The sequence below is a fragment of the Manis javanica genome, chromosome X (genome assembly GCF_040802235.1).
Source record: "Manis javanica isolate MJ-LG chromosome X, MJ_LKY, whole genome shotgun sequence".
Classification (NCBI taxonomy): Eukaryota; Metazoa; Chordata; class Mammalia; order Pholidota; family Manidae; genus Manis; species Manis javanica.
This window is the reverse complement of record NC_133174.1, coordinates 92073387-92094486: the sequence shown is the minus strand read 5'-3', so window position 1 is coordinate 92094486 and position 21100 is coordinate 92073387. Positions and strand designations below refer to the sequence as shown.

At 38.1% G+C, this 21100-nt stretch overlaps 1 protein-coding gene across 2 annotated transcripts in view; it reads right to left on the bottom strand.

Annotated features, from left to right (window-relative positions):
* Positions 1-14964: 14964 nt before the first annotated feature.
* Positions 14965-21100, bottom strand: part of CENPI (centromere protein I) — a 63422-nt gene continuing 57286 nt past the window's right edge. For both annotated transcript variants that reach the window (XM_017655461.3, XM_017655462.3), the window contains exons 20-21: positions 16074-16115; positions 14965-15379 (exon numbers count right to left, since the gene is read on the bottom strand). In XM_017655461.3, coding sequence (XP_017510950.2) covers positions 15278-15379; positions 16074-16115 — 144 coding nt within the window. In that variant the 3' untranslated portion in view covers positions 14965-15277. The remainder of the gene's footprint in view (positions 15380-16073; positions 16116-21100) is intronic.

Below are 21100 nucleotides of genomic sequence, written 5' to 3'. Positions count from 1 at the left end.
ATAGTGTTGGCAAAACTGGACAGCTACATGTAGGAGAAAGAAACTGGACCATTGTCTAACCCCATATACAAAGGTAAACTCAAAATGGATCAAAGACCTGAATGTAAGTCATGAAACCATTAAACTCTTGGGAAAAAACATAGGCAAAAACCTCTTAGACATAAACATGAGTGACCTCTTCTTGAACATATCTCCCCGGGCAAGGAAAACAACAGCAAAAATGAGCAAGTGGGACTACATTAAGCTGAAAAGCTTCTGTACAGTGAAAGACACCATCAACAGAACAAAAAGGAACCCTACAGTATGGGAGAATATATTTGAAAAGGACAGATCCGATAAAGGCTTGACGTCCAGAATATATAAAGAGCTCACACGCCTCAACAAACAAAAAACAAATAACCCAATTAAAAAATGGGCAGAGGAACTGAACAGACAGTTCTCTAAAAAAGAAATACAGATGGCCAAGAGACACATGAAAAGATGGTCCACATCGCTAATTATCAGAGAAATGCAAATTAAAACTACAATGAGGTATCACCTCACACCAGTAAGGATGGCTGCCATCCAAAAGACAAACAACAACAAATGTTGGTGAGGCTGTGGAGAAAGGGGAACCCTCCTACACTGCTGGTGGGAATGTAAATTAGTTCAACCATTGTGGAAAGCAGTTTGGAGGTTCATCAAAATGCTCAAAACAGACCTACCATTAGACCCAGGAATTCCACTCCTAGGAATTTACCCTAAGAACGCAGCAATCAAGTTTGAGAAAGACAGATGCACCCCTATGTTTATCGCAGCACTATTTACAATAATTGGAAGCCAAGAATTGGAAGCAACCTAAATGTCCCTTGGTAGATGAATGGATAAAGAAGATGTGGTACATATACACAATGGAATACTACTCAGCCATAAGAAGTGGAAAAATCCAACCATTTGCAGCAACACGGATGGAGCTGGAGAGTATTATGCTCAGTGAAATAAGCCAAGCGGAGAAAGAGAAATACCAAATGATTTCACTCATCTGAGGAGTATAAGAACAAAGGAAAAACTTAAGGAACAAAACAGCAGCGGAATTACAGAACCCAAAAATGGACTAACAGGTACCAAAGGGAAAGGAACTGGGGAGGATGGGTGGGCAGGGAGGGATAAGGGGGGGGAAGAAGAAGGGGGGTATTAAGATTAGCAGGCATGGGGGGGAGGGAGAAAGGGGAGGGTGGGCTGCACAACACAGAGAGGACAAGTAGGGATTCTACATTTTGCTAAGCTGATGGACAGTAACCGTAATGTGGTTGTTAGGGGGGACCTGATATAGGGGAGAGCATAGTAAACATAGTACTCTTCATGTAAGTGTAGATTAAAGATTAAAAAAAAGAAAGAAAGAAAAAAAGAAAAGGGGGATTACTCCTTGATAGGATAAAACTATTGGTAAATCAAAGATCAACACATGCTTTAAATATCCTTAATGTTGATCACTCAAAGGGTGTCAGATGATCAGCTTTGGAGGTACTCTTTTCTGATAATATTCCTTTCTCTTAATAAAAAAAAAAAAAGCAGTCCCTGTGTGATGACCTCCAATGAGTTCTGCACAGTGGTATAGAGGGCATGTCAAAGTGTGGGCAAAGGGTCTGTTTGTTTCTATGCAGAAGAACAAGGCCTAGCTTGGATACCCAGAAAATGAACTAAGATACGATATGAGGAGGAGCTTCCGGCATCAGCACTCTCTGGAGGACTCGTGCCGGGGGATGATCATCAAAAAGCTTCCACAGGGATCCGGGCAATGCTGCGGTCATGGTTGCGTCCACCCCACCATTTCCTGGACTTGCCACTGGAATGAGGAGGGAGATGTCTAGGCTGGCATGTGCATACAGTGAGACGAATTTGACCGGATCTGTACTGTTGGAACTCAACCAGGAGTTGGGAGGGGTGCAAGGTGTAGCACTCCAAATTCTCATGACTATAGACTACGGTTAAATGGACATATGGGAGGTGAACAGATCCCAGAAATGGGCTGCTTTAATTTGTCTGATTTCTCTCAGACTGTTCAAGTACAGTTGGAGAATATCCATCATATCATAGACAAATTTTCACAAATGCCTAGGGTGCCTAAATGGTTTTCTTGGCTTCACTGGAGATGGATGGTAATTATAGATTTGCTTTGTTTATGTCACCGTATTCCTATTATGTTAATATGTGTGTACAAATTAGTTAGTAGTTTAAAACCTATACATACTTAAGGTACTCTACAAGAAGATATGTCAAAGAAATAATCAATCCTCCCATGTTTTCTTCCATATGCTACCTCTATAGCTTTTCTTCTTCCTTCCTAATTACAACCCTTAAATAGAATTCGTGCCTCATATTGAAGTTACCGAGTATCATAATTCCTCCAGGTGGTAAAGATACCTCGAGACAAGTGCTGGGCATAGAAGCCACAGGGCATAAATCTGCAAAGTAAAAAGCTAACCTTTTCAAACAATATGGCTTCTCTCTCACTTACCAACTTTACATCTCCCTGTATGGCCCCGGAAGATGACTGGTTAGCCAGAGACGGGTAAGATTCCTCAAGGGAGGAACAACCTAAGACAGGCACAGTCGCAGGGAGGCCATCAGGTGAGAAATTGGGAATCAACAGAGGTGAGGCTCAGAACCTCATCCCCCCTGCTTTGAGAGAAATCTTCTGCATCCGTTGATGGTTTATTGCCCTTGTCTAGCTTGGACTAACACATAGTCTACAGGCACACACCTGATCATCTACAATTGCTCTCCTACAACACTGAACTATGTTTTCTACCTTTATCTTGCATCTACCTACCACTTCAGCATTTTATTAAAAATAAAAATAATAATAATAATAAAGGGAGAAATGTGGGATCAACATATAAATCAAGTATAAAAATCAAATGAATATTCATATTTGACCTGATTGTTTATAGTTCATAATGCGTGATCAAAACCGAAAGTTTCTGTGATGAATGCCCTTGTACTGTTCACCATGTAAGAATTTATTCACTATGTAAGTATTCGTTCACCATGTAAGAACTTGTTCGTTATGCTTCAGAAGATTGGAGACTGACGAGAGTTAGGCTTGAGATTGATTAATGATTGTACATTGAGCATTGACCCCCCTATACTGAATTTTATTGTTGTTAACAATCATTTGATCAATAAATATGAGAGATGCCCTCTCAAAAAAAAAAAAGAACTTAAAAAAAAAACATAGACTGGGTGGCTTAAAAAAACAAACTCCGAGAATTTCAGAAGGCTAGAAGTCTAAGACTGGGGTACCAGCATGGGTGGGTTATGGTGAGAGCTCTCTTCCTAGCTCGTAGAAGGTTGCTTTCTTGCTGTATCCACACAGGGTAGAAAGATCATACATCTCTTGTCTCTTTTTATAAAAGCAATCATACCTCTCATGAAAGCTCTGCCTTCATGATCTAAATACCTCCCCAAACCAACCTGTTGGGGGGAGTTAGGGCTTCAACATATGAATTTTTGAGGAAACAGTCCACAGCATCCATTTTTATGAGAAAAAGAATTTTTTACATGACCAAAATATAGGGTCTCTATATCAAAAAAACTAATAATTTAAATGAAGTGAAAAGTAGTATCAATTGGAAAGAGATCATAAAAATATAATTTTAGACAATAATTTTTTTCTTATAAACCATTTTGTGATATAAAATGTATGTGATGTAAAGAGAGAATCTCTACTATGTTAATTAAAGTTATGTGAGGGAACAGAGACATATCTACTTTTCTTTCCAGACTGTCCCCAAGACCAAGAAGGAGAAGTTAGGATACAAAGGAAAACAAAATGTTAGAATTCTAATAAGAATTTTAGTATTGAACATTAAGTCAATATTTATAACATCAATTTTACATAAATGCTGTTTAAAGAAAGTATTTTTTTTGTACAATTAGGATAATAAACTAAATTTTTTCTTTTCTAGACATTTTTTGCACTGAAACAAAAGTTATTTAAATCTTGTTTTTCTTTGCCATGAAGAGCCTTGAAAAAAGTTTTCATTTAGTTAGATTTGGTTTATTGGCATAGTCATATATCTACTCTTCCGTACATTGAAAAATTGGTCAAGAGAAGAATGTGGGAAAAAAGATATCAAAGAATCATTATTTATCAAAAAGACAAACCTAAGAGGAAAAACTTTTACTGGAAAACTTAAGCTTGTAAGTTTCTTCCATAATCTCAAGATTGTTAGGGGTTAAAATTCATGAAAAATAATCAAATCCCATCTCACAATTGAAAGTTCTACATGATTGTTAAGGACCAAAATACCATGTTCTGAAGAACAACATGACAAGTTACTTAGAAGACAAACTTAAAAGAAAAGGAGAACTCTCTAAAGGAGAAAGGTTACCCATTGGGGAAGCTATCGCATTTACTTCAAAATACCTAAGGCTTTTTTCCCAGATATATAGGCAACCTTCCACACCCTTTCACTTTTTTTTGTTGGCACTTCTTTTTTAAATTTTATTCTGCTTTCATTAATCTACAATTACTTGAGGAACATTATGTTTCCTAGACTCCCCCCATCACTAAGTCCCCACCACAAACGCCATTACAGTCACGGACCATCAGCATAGAAAGATGTAGAATCACTGCTTGTCTTCTCTGTGTTGCACAGTCCCTCCCCGTGCCCCATTATACATGATAACCATAATGCCCTCTTTCTCCCCTCCCCCTTCTCCCTCCCTTCCCACCCATCCTCCCAGTCCCTTTCCCTTTGGTAACTGTTAGTCCATTCTTGGGTTCTGTGAGTCTGTTGCTGTTTTGTTCCTTCAGTTTTTGCTTTGTTCTTATACTCCACATATGAGTGAAATCATTTGGTACTTGTCTTTCTCCACCTGGCTTATTACACTGAGCATAATACCCTCTAGCTCCATCCATGTTGTTGCAAATGGTAGGATTTTTTTCTTCTTATGGCTGAATAATATTCCATTGTGTATATGTACCACATCTTCTTTATCCATTCATCTACTGATGGACACTGAGGTTGCTTCCATTTCTTGGCTATTGTAAATAGTGCTGTGATAAACTTAGGGGTGCATATGACTTTTTCAAACTGGGCTGCTGCATTCTTAGGGTAAATTCCTAGTAGAATTCCTGGGTCAAATGGTATTTCTATTTTGAGCTTTTTGAGGAACCTCCATATTGCTTTCCACAATGGTTGAACTAATTTACATTCCCACCACAGTGTAGGAGAGTTCCCCTTTCTCCACAACCTCGCCAACATTTGTTGTTGTTTGTCTTTTGGATGGTGGCCATCCTTACTGGTATGAGGTGATAACTCATTGTGGTTTTAATTTGCATTTCTCTGATGATTAGCAATGTGGAACATCTTTTCATGTGTCTGTTAGCCATCTGAAATTCTTCTCTAGAGAAGTGTCTGTTCATATCCTGTGCCCATTTTTTTAAAAAAAATATTTATTTATTTATATTTTTTGGAAGAACATTATGTTTACTAGGCTCTCCCCTACCCCAAGTACCCCCAACAAACCCCATTAGAGTCACTGTCCATCAGCATAGTAAGATGTTGTAGAATCACTACTTCTCTGTGTTGCAAAGCCCTCCCCTTTCCCCAACCCCCTGCATTATACATGCTAATCATAATATCTCCTTTCTTCTTCCCCGCCCTTATCCCTCTCTACCCTCCCATTCTCCCCAGTCTCTTTTCCTTTGGTAACTGTTAGTCCATTCTTGGGTTCTGTGATTCTGCTGATGTTTTGTTCCTTCAGTTTTTCTTTTGTTCTTATACTCCACAGATGAGTGAAATAATTTGGCATTTGTTTTTCTCTGCTTGGCTTATTTCACTGAGCATAATAGCCTCTAGCTCCATCCATGTTGTTGCAAATGGTGGGATTTGTTTTCTTCTTACGGCTGAATAATATTCCATTGTGTATATGTACCACATCTTCTTTATCCATTCATCTACTGATGGACACTTAGGTTGCTTCCATTTCTTGGCTATTGTAAATAGTGCTGCGATAAACATAGGGGTGCATCTGTCTTTTTCAAACTGGAGTGCTGAATCCTTAGGGTAAATTCCTAGAAGTGGAATTCCTGGGTCAAACGGTAAGTCTATTTTTAGCATTTTGAGGAACCTCCATATTGCTTTCCACAATGGTTGAACTAATTTACATCCCACCAGCAGTGTAGGAGGGTTCCCCTTTCTCCACAACTTCACTAACATTTGTTGTTGTTTGTCTTTTGGATGGTGGCCATCCTTACTGGTGTGAGGTGATATCTCATTGTGGTTTTAATTTGCATTTTTCTGATAACTAGCGATGTAGAGCATCTTTTCATGTGTCTGTTGGCCATCTGAATTTCTTCTTTGGAGAACTGTCTGTTCAGCTCCTCTGCCCATTTTTAAATTGGATTATTTGCTTTCTGTTTGTTGAGGAGCGTGAGCTCTTTATATATTTTGGATGTCAAGTCTTTACCGGATCTGTCATTTATGAAAATATTCTCCCATACTGTAGGATACCTTTTTGTTCTATTGATGGTGTCCTTTGCTGTACAGAAGCTTTTCAGCTTGATATAGTCCCACTTGTTCATTTTTGCTTCTGTTTCCTTGCCCAGGGAGATATATTCATGAAGAAGTCACTAATGTTCACATCCAAGAGATTTTTGCCTGTTTTTTTCCAAGAGTTTTAAGGCTTACATTCAGGTCTTTGATCCATTTTGAATTTACTTTTCTGTATGAGGTTAGACAATGATCCAGTTTCATTGTCCTGCATGTAGCTGTCCAGTTTTGCCAACCAGCTGTTGAAGAGGCTGTCATTTCCCCATTGTATGTCCATGGCTCCTTTATCATATATTAATTGACCATATGTTTGGATTAATATCTGGACTCTCTATTCTGCTCCACTGGTGTGTGGGTCTATTCTTTTGCCAGCACCAAATAGTCTTGATTACTGTGGGTTTGTAGTAGAGCTTGAAGTTGGGAAGCAAGATCCCCCCCTCACTGTATTCTTCCTTCTCAGGATTGCTTTGGCTATTCAGGGTCTTTGGTGGTTCCATGTGAATTTTTGGACTATTTATTCCAGTTCATTGAAGAATGCTGCTGGTATTTTGATAGGCATTGCATTGAATCTGTAGATTGCTTTAGGCAGGATTGCCATTTGGCAATATTAATTCTTCCTAGCCAAGAGCATGGGATGAGTTTCCATTTGTTGGTGTCCTCTTTAATTTCTCTTGAGTGTCTTGTAGTTTTCAGGGTACAGGTCTTTCCCTTCCTTGGTTAGGTTTATTTCTAGGTATTTTATTCTTTTTGATGCAATTGTGGATGGAATTGTTTTCCTGATTTCTCTTTCTGCTAGTTCGTTAGTGTATAGGAAAGCAACCGATTTCTGTGTATTAATTTTGTATCCTGCAACTTTGCTGAATTCAGATTATTAGTCCTAGTAGTTTTAGAGTGGATTCTTTAGGGTTTTTTATATACAATATCATGTCACCTGCATATTGTGACAGTTTGACTTCTTCTTTTCCAATCTGAATGCCTTGCATTTCTTTGTTTTTTCTGATTGTTGTGGCTAGGACATTCAGTACTATGTTGAATAACAGTCGGGAGAGTGGGCATCCTGGGCTTGTTCCAAATCTTAGAGAAACAGCTTCCAGCTTCTCGCTGTTAAGTATGATGTTGGCTGTGGGTTTATCATATATGGCCTTTATTATGTTGAGGTACTTGCCCTCTATACCCATTTTGCTGAGAGTTTTTATCATGAATGGATGTTGAATTTTGTCGAATGCTTTTTCAGCGTCTGTGGAGATGATCATGTGGTTTTGTCCTTTTTGTTTATGTGGTAGATGATGCTGACAGATTTTCGAATGTTGTACCTTTCTTCCATCCCTGAGATGAATCCCATTTGATCGTGGTGTATGATCCTCTTGATGTATTTTTGAATTCGGTTTGCTAATGTTTTGTTGAGTATTTTTGCATCTATGTTCATCAGGGATATTGGTCTGTAATTTTCTTTTTTGGTGGTCTTTGCCTGGTTTTGGTATTAGGGTGATGCTGGCTTCATAGAATGAGTTTGGAAGTATTCCCTCCTCTTCTATTTCTTGGAAAACTTTAAGGAGAATGGGTATTATGTCTTGTCTGTATGTCTGATAAAATTCCGAGGTAAATTCATCTGGCCCAGGGGTTTTGTTCTTAGGTAGTTTTTTGATTACCGTTTCAATTTCTTTGCTCATAATTGGTTTGTTTAACTTTTGTGTTTCTTCCTTGGTCAGTCTTGGAAGGTTGTATTTTTCTAGGAAGTTGTTCATTTCTTCTAGGTTTTCCAGCTTGTTAGCATATAGGTTTTCATAGTAATCTCTCATAATTTTTTGTATTTCTGTGGGGTCCGTTGTAATTTTTCCTTTCTCATTTCTGATTCTGTTGAAGTGTGTACATTGTCTTTTTCTCTTAATAAGTCTGGCTAGGGGCTTATCTATTTTGTTTATTTTCTCAAAGAACCAGCTCTTGCTTTCATTGATTTTTTCTATTGTTTTATTCTTCTCAATTTTATTTATTTATTCTCTGATCTTTATTATGTCCCTCCTTCTGTTGACTTTGGGCCTTGTTAGTTCTATTTTTCCAATTTTAATAATTGTGACTTTAGACTATTCATTTGGGATTCTTCTTCCTTCTTTAAATAGGCCTGGATTGCTATATACTTTCCTCTTAGAACTGCCTTCACGGCGTCCCACAGTAGTTGGGGCTTTGGGCTGTTGTTGTCATTTGTCTGCCCTCTATTGCTTGATCTCTATTTTTTTTTTTTTTGAGAGGGCATCTCACATATTTATTGATCAAATGGTTGTTAACAACAATAAAATTCTGTATAGGGGACTCAATGCACAATCATTAATCAACCCCAAGCCTAATTCTCAACAGTCTCCAATCTTCTGAAGCATAACGAACAAGTTCTTACATGGTGAACAAATTCTTACATAGTGAGTAAGTTCTTACATGGTGAACAGTGCAAGGGCAGTCATCACAGAAACTTTCGGTTTTGATCACATATTATGAACTATAAACAATCAGGTCAAATATGAATATTCGTTTGATTTTTATACTTGATTTATATGTGAATCCCACATTTCTCCATTATTATTATTATTACTATTATTATTGTTTTTGAGAGGACATCTCTCATATTGATCAAATGGTTGTTAACAACAATAAAATTCTGTATAGGGGAGTCAATGCTCAATGCACAATCATTAATCCCCCCCAAGCCTAATTTTCATCAGTCTCCAATCATCTGAAGCATAATGAACAAGTTCTTACATGGTGAACAAATTCTTACACAGTGAATAAGTTCTTACATGGTGAACAGTACAAGGGCAGTCATCACAGAAACTTTCAGTTTTGATCACGCATTATGAAATATAAACAATCAGGTCAAATATGAGTGTTTGATTTTTATACTTGATTTATATGTGGATCCCACATTTCTCCCTTTATTATTATTATTATTATTATTATTTTTAATAAAATGCTGAAGTGGTAGGTAGATGCAAGATAAAGGTAGAAAACATAGTTTAGTGTTGTAAGAGAGCAAATGTAGATGATCAGGTGTGTGCCTGTAGACTATGTGTTAATTCAAGCTAGACAAGGGCAATAAAACATCCACGGATTCAGAAGATTTCTCTCAAAACAAGGGGGTGACGTTCTAAGCCTCACCTCTGTTGATCCCCAATTTCTCACCTGATGGCCCCCCTGCGACTGTGCCTGTCTTAGGTTGTTTCTCCCTTGAGGAATCTTACCTGTCTCTGGCTAACCAGTCATCCGAGGCCATACAGGGAAATGTAAAGTTGGTAAGTGAGAGGCCATCTTGTTTGAAAAGGTTAGCTTTTTACTTCTTTGCAGATTTATGCCCTGTAGCTTCTATGCCCAGCACTTGTCTCGAGGTATCTTTACCACCTGGAGGAATTATGATACTCGGTAACTTCAATATGAGGCACGAATTCTATTTAAGGTTGTAATAAAGAAGGAAGAAGAAAAGCTATAGAAGTAGCAGGTGGAAGAAAACATGGGAAGATTGATTATTTCTTTGACATATCTTCTTGTAGAGTAACTTAAGCATGTATAGGTTTTAAACTACTAATTAAATTGTGTACACACATTAACATAATAGGAATACAGTTACATAACCAAAGCAGATCTATAATTACCAGCCATCTCCAGTGAAATCAAGAAAACCAGTTAGGCATCCTAGGCATTTGTGGAAATTTATCTATGATATGATGGATATGCTTGATCTCTATTTTAATTTGGTCATTGATCCACTGATTATTTAGGAGCATTTTGTTAAGCTTCCATGTGTTTGTGAGCCTTTAATTTCCTTCGTACAATTTATTTCTAGTTTTATCCCTTTGTGGTCTGAGAAGTTGGTTGGTAGAATTTCAATCTTTTTGAATTTACTGAAGCTCTTTTTTGTGGCCTAGTATGTGGTCTATTCTGGACAATGTTCCATGTGCTCTTGAGAAGAATGTGTATCTGCTGCTTTTGGGTGTAGAGTTCTGTAGATGTCTATTAGGTCCATCTGTTCTAGTGTGTTGTTCAGTGCCTCTGTGTCCTTACTTATTTTCTGTCTGGTGGATCTGTCCTTTGGAGTGAGTGCTGTGTTGAAGTCTCCTAGAACAAATGCATTATATTTATTTCCTCCTTTAATTCTGTTGGTATTCGTTTCACATATGTTGGTGTTCCTGTATTGTGTACACATAGATTTATAATGGTTATATCCTCTTGTTGGACTGACTCCTTTATTATGTAATGTCCTTGTTTATCTCTTGTTACTTTGTTTTGAAGTCTATTTTGTTTGATACAAGTACTGCAACACCTGCTTTTTTCTCCCTATTGTTTGCATGAAATAGCTTTTTCCATCACTTGACTTTTAGTCTGCGTATGTCTTTGGGTTTGAGGTGAGTGTCTTGTAAGCAGCATGTAGATGGGTGGGTCTTGCTTTTTTTAATCTATTCTATTACTGTGTCTTTTGATTGGTGCATTCAGTCCATTTACATTTAGGGTGATTATTGAAAGATATGTACTTATTGCCATTGCAGGCTTTAGATTCGTGGTTACCGAAGGTTCAAGTTTAGTTTCTTTACTATCCAACTGTCTAACTTAACTCACTTATTGAGCTATTATAAACACAGTCTGATGATTCTTTCTCTCCCTTCTTATTCCTCCTCCTCCATTCGTTATATGTTAGGTGTTTTATTCTGTACTCTTTTGCATTTCCTTTGACTCCTTTTGTGAGTAGTTGATTTTACTTTTTGCCTTTAGTTACTATTTGGTTGGTCTTCTTTCTTTGTTGTGATTTTATTTTCTCTGGTGACATCTATTTTGTCTTAGGAGTGCTTCCATCTAGAGCAGTCCCTTAAAAATATCCTGTAGAGGTGGTTTGTGGGAGGCAAATTCCCTCAACTTTTGCTTGTCTGGGAATCATTTAATCCCTCCATATTTAAATGATAATTGTGCTGGATAAAGTATTCTTGGGTCAAGGCCCTTCTGTTTCATTGCATTAAATACATCATGCCATTCTCTTCTGGCCTGCAAGGTTTCTGTTGTGAAGTCTCATGATAGCCTGATGGGTTTTCCTTTGTAGGTGATTTTTTTTCTCTCCGTAGCTGTCTTTAATACTCTGTCCTTGTCCTTGATCTTTGCCATTTTAATTGTTATGTCTCTTGGTGTTGTCTTACTTGGGTCCCTTGTGTTGGGAGTTCTGTGGGCTTCTGTGGTCTGAGCGACTATTTCCTCCTCCAGTTTGGGGAAGCTTTCAGCAATTATTTCTTCAAAGACAGTTTCTATCCCTTTCTCTCTCTCTTCTTCTTATGGTTCCCTTATAATGTGAATATTGTTCAATTTGGATGGGTCCCACAATTCTCTTTTCTTTCATTCCTGGGGATCCTTTTATCTCTGTCTGCCTCAGCTTCTGTGTTCCTGTTCTCTGATTTTTATACCATTAACAGCCTCTTGCACCTCATCCTGTCTACTCAAGTCCTTCCATGGACTGTTTTATTTCTGTATTCTCCCTCCTAACTTGATCCTTTAGCTTTTGCACATTCTCTGCAGGTCCATGACCTTTATTTTGAATTCTTCTTCAGGAACATTGGTTAAATCTATCTCCCCTGCCTCCCTCTCAGGGGTTGTCTGTGTAATTCTGGACTGGATCAAATTTTTCTTCCGTTTTGTGGCAATAGAAGTAGTTGTAGGCAGTTTGAGCGTGTGTCAGCTGGGAGAACAACGTCCCTGTGCCTTGCCCTTCTTTGCTGCCAGTGCCATTACCCACACATAGGGAGCAGCTTCCGGTTTTATTTCCTGAGATGCCACGGGCGGAGTAGCCGTTGGGGCAGCCCAGAGCCCTGTGGGGAGAAGCAGGTGTGCTGGGTGTGCTCTCCTGTGAGAACAGCAACCTTTCGCGCCCTGTCCCGACTTCCTGTCTGTTCTGGGTACCACGCACTAGTGGGGCCTGAGTTTGGCCTGGGCAGCTGCGGAGACTGTGGGCAGCTGCTGTGGGTGTGGCTGCTCCCAGGCTGCTCCCCTGCTATGGTGGGGCCATGCCAGAGGGTGAATACACGGGAGGCTCTTTATTGCCGTGATGGGCTTCAGAGCTGCACTGTCACCCAGGGGGTTAGGGCACCTTGAGTTCCCCAGGATTCCCAGCTGCTGGGCTGAGTGTGCCAGGATGCTTCCATCCAGCTGTGAGGCCTCTGTCCCTTTAAGACTTTCAAAAAGCACTTGCTTTTCTTTTGTTCCAGGGGCACCAGCTGTGGGGACCCGCTCGCAGATTTTACTGTTCCGTTTCCCTAATATGCAGCACAGCATGCAGTATGTGTCTACGCTCCTGGTGCAGATGACTAGGGCTGGGTATTTAGCAGTCCCGGGCTCCTACTCCCTCTCTGCTCTGACTCCTCTCCTCCCGCTGGGAAGCTGGGGTGGAGAGAGCGCTCAGGTCCTGCCGGGCTGCAGCTTGTATCTTACCCCCTTCATGAGGTGCTGAGTTCTCGCAGATGTAGATGTAGCCTGGCTGTTATACTGTATCTTCTGGTCTCTCTTTTAGGGTTAGTTGTATTTGTTGTATTTTCAAAAATATATATGGTTTTGAGAGGAGATTTCTGCTGCCCTACTCATGCCACCATCTTGGCTCTGCACTTCCTTCCTTTTTGAAACACTTTGTTCACTTGGCTTCCAGCACACCAGTCTCCTGGCTTTTCTTCTAGCTACTAGTGGATGTTTCTTAGTCTTTTGCTGGTTCTTCCTTTTCTTTTGTACTTCTTAATGTTGAGCATACCCCAGGGCTCAGTCTTTTGCCATCTTCTCTTTTCTAGCTGCACTAAGGTATCTCATACAAAGTCATGGCTATTCACTAATAATGCCCAAATTAATTTCATCAGTCTCAACTTGTACCTGAACTCTAGGCATACAACTGCCTACTTAGCATCTTCAACTTAATATGGCCAAATTAGAACTCCTGATTCCACACTCCTCCAAATCTGCTCCTTCTCCAGTATTCCTCATCTCTGCATCTGAGAATTCACCCAGTTGCTCAGAAACCTAGGAGTCACTCTTTATTCCTGCTTTTCCCTTTCCTCATATCCAAGCTATCAGCAGACCATATCTTCTCTACCTTTAAAGTAGAGCCTGACCTTCCCAGCCTCTACCACACTAGTGTAAGACTATCCTGGAACACTGTAATGACTTTATAGTCTCTGCTTTCACTCTTTTTTTCCTCTTCAGTCTAACCTTCACAGTACAGGTGCACATAGGTAAATCAGACAATATTACTCCTCTGCTCTCAATCCTTCTAATGGCTTCCCATTACATATCTATTCCAGGCTATAAGGATGTTCATGACTCTCTGGATTATTCCCTATTTCATTTCTTACCTATCTTTTCCCTTAATTGCTACGTTGTTACTTTAGTGGCCTCTCTGCTCTTCCTCAAACATGCCAAGTTAACATTTTTAAGCCTTTTCGCTTGCCTTTCTCTCTGCCCAGAATGCTGTTCCCCTAAATATTCATAAGCCTCACACCTTTTTCATTACGGCCATTGTGAGGTGACTTCAAATAGGCCTTCCCTAGACACCTTATCTAAAGTAGCAACCCTCTCAATATTATGTCCCTATCCCTTGCTTTTTCTTTATAACACCTCATATTATATATTTATTTACATTTTTACCATCTGTCTTCTCCAGTGAAATATAACAAATTCCACAAAAGCAGTACTTTGTATTGGTCACAGCTGTTTAACCAGCACATGGAAGAATATCTAGCACACAGTAAGCTCAATAAATATGTATTGAATCAAAAAATGAATGAATGAATGAATGGCATTCTAGTCTGAATGCATTCAAATAACATAGCTGTTTTGCTCTAAAAAAAAAAAATCACAACAATGCCCTTAAAAACAGAAGTAAATTCAGCTTAATTTCTCTCAAATGAGGTGAATTTTATTAAAGGGGAGTTATTCAGCAAGATATTCTAGCTATTATAAAAAGTTTTAAAAGCTTCAGAATTATCCCTGAAAAAAAGGCCGCAGTTAGTTTATTTGGGCCTAAATACTTAAAAATGGAATATATATATATATATATATATATATATATATATATACACATACACACACACCAAATAGAGCAAATCAAACTGGCATAAATAGAAATGTCTTCATTATCCCACAATTCTCCCCACTTTCTTCCCTCATCAAATTGCTACCGGTGAAAGCCCAAGAAGCTACTCATCACTTAGAGCCAGCTTTTAGAGCTAAAAATGCTGTATCCTATTCACTTGGTACTGCTGCTATTGTTCACATTAAGAAAAACAGCAATATCCACAGAGGTTTCACGGAGGCAACGGAGCATTTTGAATGAGGATGTCTGTGGCTTAACTGCCCGTGTATATTGCCTGCTCTCTTCCATCAGTGCAGCTTATAGTTCCCACAAGAATGTGAAAAATCCCACCACATAATGGATGTATTTATTCATGTATAATTTGGTAGAAGGTGGAGTCTGATGATGAAGTCATTTTTCACTAGTGGGCTCAAGAATCTAGATCCTGAAAAAATACAATTAGGTATACGGAGGCTCTCCAGAGTCATGGATAGAAGGCCAGTCCAGGCCCTCCCCAAAGACGGCAGTCTATTGGTTAAAAGAATATGGAAACAAAAGTTGAGCTGCTTGGCCTTTCCAGCAATGAGTAGGGAATTTAGGCTGGTATGCTGTTAGTTTCTATCAATATTCATTTAATGTTGATAATGTTGCTTATACCCTCAGGTCAGGGGACAGGAGAACGATGAATATTACTTCTTATGAAAAGTTTCAGGCCTTGTAACCCCTCTGAAAATAAATAGTCCAAATACCAGTTCCATTTCTTTCCCTGCAGGCACAAAAAAGGGAAAGTTACTGATTGAATATTCACTACATTTATTCTCTTCTTCCTCTTCTTTGCTTAGGAAAAGTTCCCAGTATCCTAGATATACATACCAAGAGTTAGCTCCAAGGGCACAGGTTCACAACTGTACTCAGTCACTAAGTATCATCCAAACCAGAAAATACCCAAAGTTTAAGGGCTAAACATTCCTTTTATTATATTGCCAAAAAATTTAGCTCTTTAACTGAACAAGTACTATGAAATGGAAATGGGTCGTCATTCCCATACTCTAGGAATTTAACACCTAAAACAAATAACAAAGAGGCAGACATTATTATATTACTGACTGTTTGGGTATGTACACAGCAGAGTTTTTATAATGAGACAACTGTCTGGTTTTGTTAAATCAGCCTCATTACAGTCATACTTTCAATACATGCAACTATGCCACAAAATGAGATGATGCACAGGCACAACAGCAAAAGTGAAACTATGAATAGTTATATCTTAGAGAAGACTGTAGAGGGTATATGCCAATAAATTCACATAAAAGTCACTGTAATGAATCCAGAAGGAAACAGTTCACTTGACTTTGTGGAGGCAGCAGACTTCAGACTTGAGAAAAAGTAAAGCTATAAATTTTTTTGATGATATGAAGTTGTGTGGAATTCCTGAACATGATGAAAATAAATTTATTTACCTGAATAGAGTTCATGTTTACTGTCCTATCTTCTGGACATTCCTTAGAAAACAAGAACAAAAAAAGGAAGTGGGGGAGATATGGAGACAGAAATACTTGGTTAGCAAAATTACCAGAAAATTAAGATGACTCTTCACTGTCTGATTCATTTGCTACATTCTATTCCTCCCATCACTCTAAGATTCCTTTTGAATAAGCACCTGCTATAACCTTCCATATTCCTCCCTAGAAGTACAAAGAGAAGGTAAATAAAATCACAGTAAATAAAGTAAGAAACATTTTGCTAATCTATAGCCTCATTTTTAAAATTCTGTACTTAGCTACTGGAGATGGAAGGTGTTAGAGAAGGCTTTATCTGAGAATATGACACCCAAACTGAGTCTTGAAGGGTGGTGAAGTCTATCTAGTGAGGCAGACAGTGTACATAGTACACATCTGTGAAACTGTAATTCTTTATGAAAACTCAGACCTAGGTGATCCTATTTATTCTCTGGTTTTAAATATTACCTATTGTACTTTATTACTTTTAACAAAGAACATGTTTAATATATCACCAAGATAAAACTCTGCCTATTAAAGTATGCATAGCTCAATGACTTTTTAACACTTAGAGTTTTTTACTTTATGAAAGAGTTTTAGATGTAGGCAGATTTTGATCATATATCATCTTTATAAACATGAAATGGTAAATATAAGCAAAATTAAGTGTGAAATTATTTCTAAAACTCCACATTCAGAGTCCAAATCTTCTGAATTACTTTTGTAACTCAACAGTCGTAGATATCTATGTCTTCTTCACCCGGTATCATCCTCTGTGCCAGACTGTTGATGATACAGCACTTCTTAAAAAGAACTAAAAACTACTGGTGCTGCTGGGGTCCCAATTACATAGACCTAACCTACTCTTGGCTCCTGCTTTAAGGGAAAGTCCGTAACATGTGTGGTTCACAATTCCCTTCCCCTTTCTCCAAGTCATTTGGCTGCATGGATTTAGAACAGTGCTCCAGTCCCATCTCCAAATTTTTCTCCCCAGGCTGCTGACAACCATTCTGCAAGGTCTGGTTCTGACAACCTGCCTGTGCCCACTCAAACACAGCAAATGACAGCCATATCATGATTACCACCTGGCTGACATCAATCACAAGATACACCCTGATCTCTGGTAAGTTAAAAAGTGAAAAAAATGTATGTTTTCGGCACTGATGAAATACAGTCCACACTGATAAATTCTATATTTACGTCTCTAGCTCCAACCTCTCCCGTGAGCTCCAACCCCCTATTTCAAACCACCTTACACTTCTTGAATGTCTTACAGGCGTCTCAAACTTATGTAGGCCAAAACAGGACTTGATTCTCAACTTGCCCTCTTGAAAATCCAAAATAACCAACCTCCCCTGTTCTTTCATCATTATTTCTCTAAGAAATGGAATCACCATCAACCCAGTTACTTAATTCAGAAACCTCAAAAGTCCTTTTCATTTCTCATTATCCCTTCTAATCAAGCTATCAAGACCTGTCTGTTCTATCTCTGCAATATATCTCAAATCAGTCCACTTCTATCCATCTCCACTATTACTACATGTACACAAATCATTATCACTGCCTCTGTTTACACTCTGTTAATAGCCTCCTAACTGGCACCCCTGCTTCCACTCTGGCCTCCTCTTATAACTTTACCCTTCTTGAAAAAGTCAAAGTGATCTCCATTAAACATCAGTTCAGACCATACTATAAGCCTGCTTAAAACTTTCCATTGTTTCCCATTGTACTCCTAACAGACCTGTAAGATAGATGGCCCCTGCATCTCTCCAACCTTACTTCATTCCATTCTCCCTCTTGTTCCTTAAGTTGTAAGCCACACTAGCTTCCTTTTTCCCTTGAACCCTTTGAGTCCTTGTACTGTTCCTACTGCATGGAACACTCTTCCTTCAGCCATTCCTAGGCTGGCTTATTCTCATCTTTTAGAAGAAATCTCAGATCAAATGACACTTCCCCAAAAAGGCATTCCTTGAACACCCATCCCTGACAACTCCCCAGTTACTTTCTCTCTCACCCCACAGTTTATGTCCTTCATAGCATTTCTCAAAATTTTAAATTATCATGTCTACTTATTTCATTACCTGTTTATTTGTCTGATTAGAATATAAACACTATTTGGGCAGAGATGGTATCTATCTTCTTAAGCACTACATTCTCATTGCTAGAAGCATAGTGGATACCAAATAAATAGTTGTTGGATGAATAAACAAAACATCCAGTTAATGATTCAAAGGTAGTTTATGATAAGGAAACCTAGAGCTTCAGAATTTCCTGAAATGTAGGCTCTACAAATGTTAAAAATATTTCAATTCATTAACTGAGCTGAGCTCTTTGATACTAAGAACTGATTGGACAAATTAAGTTCACTAAAATTATGTTTTCTTAAATTGGCTACTGGAAATATTTATAATGTGATAATTCAGTAAAATAAAATTGTCAGAATTAAACCATACTACCATGGCATCAGAGGTTATTTTTACCATCTCAAAGGTAAGATACTTAGGGGGCAGTTAGTTGGTGATGGGGGACTCAAAAGGCACTCTTTTAAAAGAAAGATTGACATTAAAGCCTAGAATTTTCAGAACCATATAGAAACATCATCAGTTACAAAAATGGCAGTTCCACATATGGCCAAATGTGCTCTGTGCCACTAGCACAATACCTTCCAGCTAGAGCCAACCTTCCTTAAACACTTAAAATCTATTTTCTGATTTAAAAGAATATATCAATTCCTGATCCTCTGAAACAAGTTTGCTTACCTATGTCCAAGATAATGATATTTACTACTTTAGAAACTGAGTCTTAAAACAAAGATGCATGCATGCGTGTGCACGCACACACACACACACACACACACACAGTCTAGAAGAAAAAATAAAGAACTGACTTATGAAAATATCAATTCTATTCTATGATTCATTACATGCATTTCCAAATAAGAACTGGATGAAACTATGTTGACAGGGTATATAGAAACAGACCCTGATTAATAGTTAGTGGTAACGTAAACTGGTATAACTTCTACTGAAAGCAGTTTAACAATATCTAACAAAATTAAAAAGATAAACCCTTTAAAAGCAATTCACTTGGAGCAATTTTATCCAAAAGACACACTTGCATATGTATGCAATGATGTATATTAGTTCAAGAATATTCCTTAGAGTATGATTTCATGACAAGATTAGAAACGACATAAATGCTCAACTTATATTAGAGCCATACAGCGGAATACTATGAGGACATCAAAAAAGAACAGGCAGGCCTTTATATTTACAAGTGAAACAAAAGCCAAGATATTAAGTCAAAAAATTAAGAGGCAGAAAAGTATGTATAATGTATGGAGTTGAAAAAGATCATTTACAAAGAAATATATAGTATGTCTCTGGAAGTATATTCAAGAAACTTAGAGTCGTTGCTTTACAATAAAAGGTATCCATATGGACTTCTACTTGCAGGGTGAGATCATGAGGAGTTCTGTAGACCCACTCTCCAGCAAAATGAACACAGTTGACAAAAACTATTTTAAAAAACCCAGCATTTAAAGTAACTGAAAATTGTCCTAAGGTCATATAGCAAATATAAAAATATTTATTCAAGAAAATCTACTAAAATTCCATGAGAACATACAGTTATCTGTGGCATGTGAGCCATGATCTGCTCCTTCCTAGTGAATGTGGTGGAGGGCTCTACAAATAACCCAAGAAAATGGGCAAAGGACTTGAACAGACATTTCTCCAAAGAAGATGTAAAGATGGCCAATGAGAACATGAAAAGATACTAATAAAAGGAATTAAAGTTTACATAAATAAATGGGAAGACATCTCATGTTCATGGACTGGAAGAATTATTATTGTTAAAATGTCCATATTAGTCAAAGCAATGTACAGAAATTCAACACAATCCCTATGAAAATCTCAATGGTATTCTTTACAGAAGTAGGAAAAAAAAATCATAAAATTTATATGGAATCACAAAAGAACCCAAATAGTCAAAGAAATTTTAAGCAAGAAGAACAAAACTAGAGGCTAATTATGCTTCCTGATTTCAAAATACACAACAAAGCCACAGTAATTGAAACAGTATGGTACTGGTATAAAAACAGATACATAAATCCATGGAACAGAACAGAGGGCTCATAAATATACTGATGTGTATACGGTCAACTGATCTTTGACAAGGGTGCCCAGAATATACAATTGGGAAAAGACAGTCTCTTCAATAAATGGTGCTGGGAAAACTGGGTATCTGCATGCAAAAGAATGAAACTGGACCCCTACCTTACACCACTCACAAAAATTAACTCAAAATACGTTAAAGACTTAAACATAAGACGTAACACCGTAACACTCCAAAAGGAAAATAGAGAAAAGGCTTCTAGATATTGGCTCTGACAATGATTCTTAGATATGACCCTAAAAGCACAAACAAAAAAAGTGAAAGTAGACAAGTGGGATAATATCAAACTAAAAAGGTTCAGTAAAGGAAAAAAATCAAGAAAATGAAAAGGGAGCCATACCTAATGGAGAAAATATTTGCAAACCATGTATGTGATAAAGGGTTAATATCCAGAATAAATAAGGAACACTACAACTCATCAGTAAAAAAAGAGATTAAAAAATGGGCAAGGGAACTAAAGAGACATTTCTCTAAAGAATACATGCGAATATTGTTCCATTTGGATTGGTCACAATTCTCTCAATATTCTTTCATTCCTACGGATCCTTTTTTCTTTCTGTGCCTTGAAAGGGTATCTTGCTGCAACCCTCCTTACCCCAAAACGACTCAGGAGACACGGGCTCATGCAAGAGATTTTATTATCTGAAAGAGAAAATGGCTGCCCCCAGAGAGAGGGAACAGCAGCTCATGGGTGAGGAAGCGTGTTTTTAAGGACTAGGGATAGGGTGTGTGCTGCACTGGTGATTGGATCTTAAGGGGTGGGCAACCATCTGGTCATTGTGATTGGATCTTAAGGGATGGGTGACCATCTG